Genomic DNA, 11351 nt, shown 5'->3' with positions numbered 1-11351 from the left:
TTGAGTGACTGCAGCTGTGGGAAGGCTGCTGGTAAGGCAGGGGCTCATGGGGACCCTAAAAACCACAGAGAGAAGAGCAGCAGGGCCAGAAGCCAAAGGGAACAGTGTGACTAGGGTGGCCATCATAGAGGACACTCTGCTTTTCAGCTATTTTGTCCTCTGCTGAGACAAAACCAAACGTCTTTATGTCCTCAAGAGAAAAAGAGAGGACATAATGGTGTTCGGTTTTGTCTTAGTAGAGGACAAAGGACAACCGGACTGTCCTCTATGATGGCCACCCTAGCTGTGAGCCAAAGGAAGTGGTGAGCTGAGCCCCCTGGTGCAGGCAGGGCCTGGGCTGCTGTGCCAGAGCCAAAGCCATAGGGTCCTTTGTCAATCACAAACCACCCAGTGTCCGCTCCTGCATGGCCTTGCACAGGGACCAAGCAGGCTAAAAAGCCAGTAGTTGCTTAGAACTGAGCAAAGTAGCTGCAAGTTCTGTCCAAGTGGAAATGTTGCAGAGATGGTGGTAAGAAGATATTCAGAAAGATATAAAGCATGATGAGAAAAGTCTGCCTGACTCGGGGCAGGGTGAGATAGGTCTAAGAGCAAGACTGCAGTGCTGCAAATAACCTGTAAATGGGCAGTAGCAGCAGCAATGGTCATGGGGAAAATAATAAAGATGCAAGTGAGAAAAGGAATCAAAGAATTTGGGACAGATAGTGGGTGGACTATTAGACTCTGCGCTACTCGACTGCCCCCTGCACAGCCCAGCCAGACCCCGGAGTATCTGAAAATCAGAGTAAAGAGCAAGACTCACTTGCGAGGTAGGTAGTGCATTTCTAGGCATGGGAGCGTGTGCTGTCTGCTGAATAACCCTATGTAAGTGGAGTGGAAACTCCTATCTCTTAACCTTTCTTTCTCCCAATAACCACCTGGTTCTCCATCCCAAGGTGTTGGGGCAACCCCTCTGCTTTAACGGTGGCAGGTTTGCATGTTATGTCCAGTGTTGTGTCAGATTGAGTGTAATATTGCTAAGAGGCCAGACAGCGGATGTGCCTGGGATGGTTTGGCCAGGGCTGGTCCTGCCTCAGGCAGGGTTGGATGTGAGCCCTGGAGGTCCCTCCCAGCCCCACTGCTCCGGGACTGTGTCATCTGCCGTGATCAGTGCTCAGCCCTGCTGCCTGGGGCTCTGTGCGTGGGCTGCCCAGGGGGGCTGCAGCGCTAGGGGAGCAGCGGGTGCTTAGCACAGCCATTGCTTCTGGGGTAGTAAAGACCTAAGTGAGACCTGGGTTTTCCTTCCAGCGAGTCCCCAGGAGCAGGGGAGCAGAGACGTGGTCTGGTCTGTTGTCAGTGTCAAGAATGGAAGTGGGGATACGTGGCACAAAGCTATTTCTCGCTGGAGAGGCAGGAGGGGTTTAGCACAGCAGTGGGGAGGTGACGTGCAGGTGCAGCTGGATTTCCGTGGCAGGGATTTGGCTCCCCTGGGCTGTGACTTTCTCAGCTAATCAAGTGCCAGGAGCCACTGCCAGCTGAATGTGTGCAGAGGTAGCAGGGAGGCACCAGGCCACTGGGGCGATGCGTTTCTCTGTGGGGAGCTCCCTCGGCACATGGCCCCGGTACCGCACAAACCCCAGGAAGAGACACAGGGTGCATTGTACCCTCACGGACACTTCCCACCCAGCACCCAGGTGCAGCCACTGCTGGGTGGGCGGCTGTGTGAACAGTCAGTGCTGCAGCCTTGCCTAACTGGACTTCAGGATCCTGACAGAAGGAAGAAAGGAAAGCAGCAGAGTATGGACCCTGGACTTCAGAAAAACAGACTTTGACTATCTCAGGGAATGGATGGGCAAGGTCCCCTGGAAGGCCAGTCTGAGGAATCCAGGAAAGGAGTCCAGGAGAGCTGGTTGTATTTTAAAGAAACCTTACTGAGGGTGCAGGAATAAAGCATCCCAATGTGCAGGAAGACTAGCAAATGTGGCAAGCAACCAGCTTGGCTGAGCAGAGGACTCTTTGGTGAGCTTCAACAGAAAGAGGGCGCTTACAAGGAGCGGAAACTTGGACAAACAACTTGGGAGGAGCATTAGGGCACTTGTACGCATGATGTTGCTTTGTAAATGTGACAAAAATCCCCCTTTGTGTAGCTGAATGGTGTCACATTTTACACGTATGTGAGGTTTGGGTGTCTCAGATTATTTCTCATTGTCACAAACTAAACCACATCCTAGTATAGGTTAGTTTGACATGTAGCATATTGCAATGATGTGGCCATGTATCTGTCTTACATACATGGCAATGCACAGAATTACTTGTTCTGAGCCCCTTTTTTCCCCCTGGCATCACTTCAGGTTTTATGTGGTGAGTCCCCTTGCCCACCAGGTGTGGCTACCGTTTGCAGGTACTTGCAGGTCATTTTCAGTGTAATGTGGAGGTATTTGTGTGAAATGACTGTTTTAGCACACCAGGTGTAGCTGCAGAGCCCCACATGGATCAATCTTGTGCTGACCTGCTTTTCTTAGTTCAATGAATACTTCAGACAAAACATTTTGTGTTTGTCATCTCCAATTGCACGTACTGACAGCTAGGGTGTGTTGCGTGGCTGAAGATTGCGTTGGTTGAACTATGCCGGGCATCCAGGACCACAGTAGCATTCAGTAAAATCACAGGACCAATTTTCCCAAATCTACACTCTCCCACCCCCCCACTTTTTACATGACATGCCTGCTGTGGCAAAAAATGTGGGTGCTCAGCACAACACTGAAATGGGTGAACACTGATTCAGGGTCGGTGGCTAATGTGGGTGTCAGGTCCCTGCGACCATTTTCTCAATAGGTCCCATTATCACATCCAGAGGTAGGCGACAGAAGCAAACAGTAAAACTGCACTCCCAATTTCCCCTAGTCTACAAGCCTTACCTTGTTTCCATGAGATGCGTTCAGCAGCAAAAAATGGGGTGCTCAGCAGAACACTTAAATGGCTGCACCCCAAATTCAGGGTTGTGTGGCTACGGTGGGTGTCAGGGCCCCTTACCCAATTTTTCAATAGGTCCCATCAACACATTCAAAGCTACGCCAGGCATTGAGGGATCTTTGCAAAAACAAGGGACGTCACCTCTCGCCCTGTTGGGTGTGTTCTGTTCTGAGCATTGAACATCTCGGAGGACTTCCATGGGCCCCCAAAGTTCACAGGGTGTTTTCCTTTGAGAACCAGAGAGCAGCAGTTTTGGGTTGAACATCCTAGAAGCATACATGCACTAACCTGGAGGACGTCTAGCCAGCCACCCCAGCCATGGACTCCAGGTTGGGCAAGGAGGCCCGACTACCGCCATCCCCCCAGTTCGCCACCACCATCTCCCCATTCTTGTCCTGCTTTCCCGTACACCCTTCATCACTCCCGCACATGTTATCATTCCCTCTACACTGGGCCCTGCTGCTCCCTATGAAATGTTCCTCCAGAGCCAGGTGCCCATAGCAATGAGCCATGAACTGCCAGTTTAGCCAGATTCAAAAAGGGACTGGACAAATTCTCAGAGGAAAGGTGCATTCGTGGCTATTAAGCATAAGAGTTAGAGGTGCAGCCTCTGAATGAGAACATCCCAGACCTTAAGCGCTGGAGGCTGCAAGTGAGAGAGGAACGATGGAAAAACCCCTGGTCAGACCCAGCTCCCTGTGCCGCTGAGACACAGGAGACTGGGCAAGAGGGAGCTGTGGTCACCCAGTAAGTGGTAGTTCTTGTGTTCTCATGCAGCAGAAGCCCAAGGAGCGGACCTTAGGCTTGGATCTTGGAAGCACTTTAACTATAAAAATTGAAATCAAACCCGTGCATGTGAGTCCACACAAGAGCTGATGAATGTGCCAGGCCAGAACAGTGCATAGAAGGGGGGACACTGGGGCAGCAGCCTGTACACAGCAGAGCAAGCGCAGACGGGCTCCTGGCATCTCTGTCCAGGGTATACAACTTTCCACTTCTGCCTCGGCGACACTCCAGGACTACCAGCACAGTGAGGGGTTTGGGGAATACTCAAAATAGCAGCCTCCACCACTGTCCCATCCACAGCTCTCCACCTTTCAGTCACGTCTTTGCTTCCTCCCAGTGAGCACGTGCACAGCGATGATCCCAGAGACCAGGACTGCTAGCAGCCCCAGCAGGATGAGCCCCTTGGCTTGGCAATAGGACAGCGATGGGATCTGGGCTGGGGAAGAGGATACATATGGATAGATCAATACATGTTGAGGAGTTAGATCAGTTTGGAAACAGAAACGCACTCAGACGGCCAGAGCTCAGACTCCCAACTCCTCGGCTTAGGTCTGGTGGGTGGTCCAGCCACCAGGCTGTAATGCAAAGGCCACTGCTGCCCATCCCTGTGATCTGCTGAAGTCTCCCAAGTAGCCCTCCACAAATGGAGCTGCCCGTGTGATGCCAGGAGTCAGGGTGGCAAACAGGCTGGCTGCCTACACCCAGCTGCCTTGACCATCTCAGCGGGGCTGGCAGCCAGCTGCCACAGCCCCCACTGGTCCCAGTCACTTGAGTGGGCATGACCGCCTGCTTCCAAGCACTATCTCCCGCAGTGTTGGGGGCTGCTCCGCAGCGCAGGGGTCTCCCTGCCTGCCCTAGAGATTCGGGCTCCTCGTTCCCGCACTTTGGTTTGTGGTTCCTGCTTTCCTGGTTCCTCCGTTCTGATCCCCAGTTCCTGGTTCCTGCCCCCGCCCATTGGCTCCTTGGCACTCCCCCCAGTTTGGATCCCCATCCCCTGGCTCCTGGCCCCGTGCTCCTGACTCCATGGCCTGTTGCTCTCGTGTGGACACTTGCTTCCTCAGCCTGCCTGCTCCTGACTCCCTGGCTTCAGACTCCCTAATGTCAAGCCCAGAGCACCCACATCCCCTCTGTCCCCTGACATGCTGCCTCTGCCAGGGTCCCCCTCTCCTGCGCCTCCCTTTAGGATCTGTAACATTCCCAATACTTGCACACTATGGAGGGGATCAGACAGGAGGGCCTGTGATATTTGGAGAACATCAATCCCCCAAAATGCATTCATTTTTAGGAGATGGAAGAAGGCTGCCTTTTCTCCCTGCAGGAAATTCTGTCCCCCTCCCGTCCATGCTCTAGGGGAGCACTTCCACAAGAACCAAGGAAGACACATTTACAGTGAGCAGGTCCTACAGCTGCCAGCAGTCGTGCAGCACCCACAGAAATTGCCCCTCACACCCATCGGGTCCAGGACAGGGGGGAAAGGAAGAGCAAGGTAAAGAGCAAAAACTGCCTGAGTCAGCAGTCACCATATCATGCTGAAAAGCCCTCAGGGAATGTCTTCCAAGAGCCAGCACTTTACTCTTCTTGGGATGGGACTAACCTACAGATCATTTCTTTCCTCAGACACCTGTAAGATTCTTCCAGGCTGTATATGACTGACCCGGTGGCTGTTGCAGTATGGCAGCAATAATGATCTGGAGGTGAATCACAGCTTGGGGGAAAAGCTGTATCCGACAAGGGGAACAGAGCGCCCATCATTGCCCAGGGCAGCCCTGCACAGCTTAGCTGCTATGGCAGCTACACCAGAAGCATAGTCCTGATGGGGTGTGATGATCGTGTGGTTGTATTGTTTGGTTTGATGTCCTGCGTTGAAAGTGCTTTGCTCTGGTGAGGAACGGGTCAATGGCTGGATTGGAGAGGGGCTGGAGGAGCCTGGCTAATCGCACAAGGTTGTGACAAGGTTGTTCATGGAAAGTAACGCTGGTCTGGAGACTGATCTAGAGCAGCACCTCTGACCACCCACCTCCAGTCTGATGCTTCCCTTCCAGTGCAGGCTCTTTTTCCTGCCCCTGAGGATGCCCCTCCTGCCCCCTTAACAGCCCTAGCACTGTGGGCACTGGGGGTCATAAGAAGCAGTGCTCCTTTGCTAAGTGTCAGACACGTGGGGGCCAGACCACGAGAATTTGAGCAGGGCTTGGTCTCTGTCAGTAGGCTGTGGCACCTCCCAGCTTTCCCAACAGCATAATGATGCCCTCCCTGCTACCCTCATACTCCCCACCTCACCCCCACCAAAAGGGACCAGGCTCTAGGCAGGGGCTCCAGACCCTGCTGAGGGCATTATTGTTCAAAAACTCCTTCCCAGCTACGACCTGTGAGACAGAGGCACGGCCTGGTTAAGGATCAGGCTGGGATCTTAGAGGTACCAGTACCAGGATGGATCCCTCTTGCTCTCTTGCTACTACAGCCCAACCACATCACATCTCACCATGAAACCCAGGCTGTGTGCAAAACCCCAGCGGGGTCTTGAATCTGCTTCTGCAGCTGGCTGTAACCCTGACCTAGGTCCTACCTCAGCCCCCACCCAGCCTGTCCCTCAGCCAGCCCAGGCCTTACTTCTCACAGTGACAGCCAGAATCTCGCTGGAGACCTGGAAGACTCTCTCCAGGCTGAGCTGGTTGCTGGCGATGCACTGGTAATTCCCCGCATGGCCCAGCTGCACTGACTCCACATACAGGACGTGCCCCACAGGACTCAGCAGGCCCAGCCCTGAGGCCACGTCCAGCTCCTGGCTGTTGTGAAGCCACCTGAATACTGGGTCTGTCCCCGCCTGCACCGAGCAGCTGAGATTCAGGCTTTCTCCCACTGTGAGCACCAGCTCTGGCTTATCTCTGATGATACTGGTCCCAGTCACAGGCACTGTAAGCACAAGGGAGAGGGCATGAGCCCAGAACCAGCCTGGAGGGAGAGGAGGCAAAAGGGGAGGGTTCCTGCCCCCAGCTCCGGCTCACAAAGAGAAGAGAGGAGTGAATGGGGCAGGGAGGAGGGGGCACCATACAGAACAGGCTGCAGGGAGCTGCCCTGGCCTGGCCATGGGGACAGACTAGAGGGGACCTGGCAGGGCACTTGCACCCAGGTGGGGTAGTTGGGGGGGGGGGGGAGGGGAGGGAGCGCCATGGGGCAGGGGCTTTGTGTCACCTGCCAGCTCCCCATGCTGTGCTGCTCCGAGCAGCTGTGTTGGCTCCAGCGGCAGTGGTGCCCAGACCTCCTGCTGCAGGGTGAGATGGCAGGGGAGGAGAAGTCCCTCACACCCAACATAGTCAGCTGCCCTAGAGTCATCCTGCCCCTAACGCACAGCTTGCAGGGCTCCAAAGTGGTGGCCCAGCCCTAGCAAGGAAGCCCCTCCGTGACCATTGCTACAGGAAGAGAGAGCTGGTTTAGAGCAGAAGGACCCCTGTGCTCTCCAAGCAGGCGATGTTTCCTGTTCCCACCAGTGAGATCAGAGTGGACAAGAGCAACGTGCCTGGAAAAAATCAGGCTGTTGGATCCGGATGTTTTATTCCCCCAGGCTGACACCTACGCAACCACCTAGGTCTTGTACTATCCACAGGATGTTCCACCTGGTCAATCAGCCGACTGGACTGAGAAGAAAGGGGTTGACTTCAGCCTTTGGAAGAGACCAGCTACATAAAGAAAGGACCTGCACCCCAACCGGCAGGGAGGTGCTCGCTGAGTCCATGCACCCAGTCCCTGCTGCTGCAGACAGCATCTCTCATGATCCTCCAGGAACATACCCTGAGCCAGTCTGCTGCCCCGCTGCTCTGATGGATGGCGGCTCCAGAGCCCCACACCTCCGAGGGCCAGGACCTGCCTTCTCATACACAGCCACCGCAACTCCTGCTGCTTTATTCCCATCCCGCCTTGTGCCAACCCCACCTTTCCCTTCAGTAGATCTTGTCCTTCCCTGATGCTCATCCCTGCGTAGCTCACAGGGAGTGCGAGGCCCACGTCCAGCATGTGTCCTCAGCACCTGACCTACCCAAGCTCTCTGCCGACAGGCACTCCACGCCCCAAGTGCTGCGCCAGCCCTGCCCTGCCCTGCTGGTCTGTGTTCAGCCCTCCCGCGGTGACCAGGGCTGCACATACACCCCCAGGCAAGAGGCCACCAGGGCCTCGGGCCACAGCATTAATCCTTCCCTGTCTCCACTGGCAGCGCCTGCCCAAGACATCCGGTACATGCATCGCACTGGCCTCTCCAGAGCTGTTCGCACTGGCAGATCAGCCATTCGGTGATGGACTGATGCACCCTGGGATCCTCCTCTCTTGACAGTGCCCCTGTGCCATGTCACTGGCAGAGCTCCCTCACACCATTCTCTTTCGGTGCCAAAGTTGTTCATCCTGGTCTCAAGACTGACCCTAGAGCAGTGCCTCTGACCACCCCGCTCCAGTCTGATACTTCCCTTCCACTGCAGGCCATTTCTCCTGCTCTCCAGATGCCCCTCCTAACCCATTTACAGCCCTAGCAATATGGGCTCTGGGGATCATAAGCATAAAGGGATCTTGCCCTTTGCCAAGAGTGTCAAGCACGTGCGGGTTGGGCCACTACAATTTGTGCAGGGCCTGGTCTCTGCCATTAGCCTGCAGCACCTCCCAGCTTTCCTAACAGCATCATGCCCACCCTGCTGACCCCATGGTCCCCTGCCCCTCTCCACCAAAAGGGAGCAGGCTCCAGTCAGGGACTCAGATCCTACTGAAGGCATTTTGGTTCAGAACCTCCTTCCCAGCTATGCCCTGTGAGGATCAGGCTGGGATCTCGGAGGTACCAGAACCAGGACGGATCCCACCTGGAAATAAAGCCCATCCCCATCTCATCCCACCATGAAATCCAGGCTAGGTGCAAAGCCCTGAATTGGGCTCTTGAATCTGATTCTGCAGCTGATCATAACCCTGCCCCAGGACCGGCCCTGAAGCCGCATCCAGGTCCTGGTCATTAGGAAGCCATCTGAACAGTGGGTCTGTTCCCACCTGCACTGAGCAGCTGAGATTCAGGCTTTCTCCCACTATGAGTGCCAGGCCCAGCTTATCTGTGGAAATGGTGGCCCGAGCGACGGGCACTGCAAGCACAAGGCAGAGGGTGTCAGCACAGAGTGAGTGCTGGCAGAAGCAGAAGGCTAGAGGGGAGGGCTCCTGCCCACAGCTCCAGTTCCCAAGGAGAAGAGAGGTTTGAATGGGGCAGGAAGGAGGAAGCCATAGTAGAGAACAGGGTGCAGGGAGCCACCCTGCTCTGGCCATGCAGACAGAGTAAATGGGACCTAGCAGGGCACTTGCACCGAGGTGGGGTAGTGGAGTGAGGGAGGGAGCGCCATGGGGCAGGGGCTCTGTGTCGCCTGCCAGCACCCCGTGCTGAGGCTTTTGGAACTAGACATTTTGTTCAGCCAGGCTGGCACCTATGAAACCACCCGGATCTTGTACTATCTGTGGGATGTTCTGCCTGGTCCTTTAGCCGACTGGATTGAGAGGAAAGGATTTGAGTTCAGCCTTTGGAAGAGACCAGCTACATAAAGAAGAGATCTGCACCCTGAAGAAAAGGGGAACAATCATCCGGACTGTACAGGGATGATTAGTGACTTGTGTCAATGTGCAGGCATTGCTCCCATTCAGGGCTGTACTTGTGGGTGCTGCACTACCCCAGGACACCTCCCATCTGGGTTAACACAATTAGCCCCCAGTACCCTAGCACAGCGAGGTGGGAGGGGGCGCTGCGCTGGCGGCTGCCAGCTGCACCACTGACAGCCTTACACTAGGGGGTCCCAGAGTCACTCTCGGATGTCAGGGTGAGGGTGAGAGACCCTAGCCTGCCAGCACTGACTGTCCTGGGCCCCAGCAGGACTCCCTCATGATGAACCGATAGACCACAGGAGGTGAGCCCTGCAGCACCTTGCACAGGATCTCCACTGCATCCCCGATGGCGGCCCAGAAGCCATCTGCATGAAGGGTCAGGACAAGCAGGGACACTGGGGCTGACAGAGAGACCAGGGCACGTCACAGCTCCATCTGCCCCAGGAAGCTGGGAGGAAGACGAGGGAGGGGGCGTTTGCTCACTACAGCTGTCAGCTCTTGGGAGCAGGGCTGGCCCTTGGGTCCAAGTTTGTGCAGCGCCAGACATGGGGGCTTCTGGGCACTTCCAAAGCCCAAATCCCAGTTCTGATACTCTCCCGGGAAAGGGGACGGGTTTGCTCTGAGGCCTGAGAACTTCAACCCTTGGTGTGGAGCCCACGCCTGCTATGGGGCGTTCTGGCCTCTCACGTGGGGCTGGGGCCACACACCCAGGGCAGTGTGTAGGCTGCTACAGCATCTCTTCTACCTCGTATTTAGCTGAGGTGGCTTGTATTGCTTTCTCAGAGCTAAGGGAGGGCATTTTGTGCCCCCAAACTTCTCTACCGTCGCTCCCAACTGTGAGGTTGGCCTCAGAAAAGACATTGGCAAAAACATCTTGCTTCTTGCTCGTTCCCTGGATAATCACACCCAGAACAGCACTCCAGCACGGCTCCTCACTCTATCTTATTGCACTTTCTCACTTGCCCAGGGCGAGCAAGAAGAGACAAGTGAGAGCTGAGGGGAAAGAAAAGCCCAACATGGGATTTCTCCAGAGATATTTCTCGCTGTGGCCACAAAATGCTCTTCAGGAAGATGAAGGGTTTCAATGGGATGAAAACGTGGCCCCAGACCTGGCTGCCAGGAGCCCCCGTGGTACCAGAGCGGTGACAAGTGGGTGCTGCCCCCCTGCACCCTGCAGGGACGCCCCGCTGCCCCCCGCCTCCTGCTGCCACAGCCGCCTCCCTCGTGGCGCTGCCTGCGCGGAGCGGCCTCCCGCCTCCCCTCCCAGCAGCCTGGGCCCCAGCACCGTTATCCACCAGCACCTGCCCCACGGGGCCCAGGGCTGCCGGGAGTCACGTCCTCCCCAGGGAAACAACACGGCCCCAGCCCCCCGTCAGCTGGGACCCACTCACCCCACACTGTGACCATCACCCGTGGGCTCAGGACGGGGTCATGGCCATTGGAGGCAGCGCAGTAATACTCCCCGGCATCGCTCTCCATGGCAGCAGGGATCTCGTAGTCCATCCTCCGTGAGCGCAGAGTCTCTGTCCTCAGAGCCAGGCCAGAGCCCTCCCGGTGCCAGGAGAAGGCGAGAGGCCCCGTGCCCGCAGCCACGGAGCAGCTCAGCACCAGCCACTCCCCTGCCACCACCTGCCCATTGCGGGGCTGCACCCCCAGGGTGACTCCAGAGACGGGGACTCCTGTGGGGAGACCAAGAGGGGAGTGGGACCCGCTGCACTGACCCCGTCCCGGGGTGCAGGGACGTCCAGGGGGCTCAGCCCCAGTCAGGATTGGTGGCCCCATGTGCACCGCAGTTATGGGAGGTGGGGGGCTCCTGTAGGCACCCCATAATGACAGCCCTGTGCTCACATCTACATGGGGCAGAGCCCAGGTGCCCCAGCACAGCAGCCATTGGAGCAAAGGGCACAACAGAAGATGCCCAAATGCAGCTCCAGGCTGCCTGCCCCCCACCCCCCCACCCCCCAGCTGCTGCCCAAATGCGGTCCCACCACAGCTGCTACTGTGCC

At 56.3% G+C, this 11351-nt stretch overlaps 1 protein-coding gene across 1 annotated transcript in view; it reads right to left on the bottom strand.

The window, feature by feature from the left end:
• Positions 1 to 3456: 3456 nt before the first annotated feature.
• The window catches only part of LOC102569420 (uncharacterized), a 35384-nt gene continuing 27489 nt past the window's right edge, over positions 3457 to 11351 (bottom strand). Inside the window, exons 9-10 of the mRNA XM_059718111.1 lie at positions 10737 to 11024; positions 3457 to 4171 (exon numbers count right to left, since the gene is read on the bottom strand). Of these exons, the coding sequence (XP_059574094.1) occupies positions 4047 to 4171; positions 10737 to 11024 (413 nt within the window). The 3' untranslated portion in view covers positions 3457 to 4046. The remainder of the gene's footprint in view (positions 4172 to 10736; positions 11025 to 11351) is intronic.

This window comes from Alligator mississippiensis, chromosome 15 (assembly GCF_030867095.1).
Source record: "Alligator mississippiensis isolate rAllMis1 chromosome 15, rAllMis1, whole genome shotgun sequence".
Lineage (NCBI taxonomy): Eukaryota > Metazoa > Chordata > Crocodylia > Alligatoridae > Alligator > Alligator mississippiensis.
The sequence above is the reverse complement of the archived record's forward strand: the minus strand, read 5'-3'. Positions and strand labels throughout refer to the sequence as shown.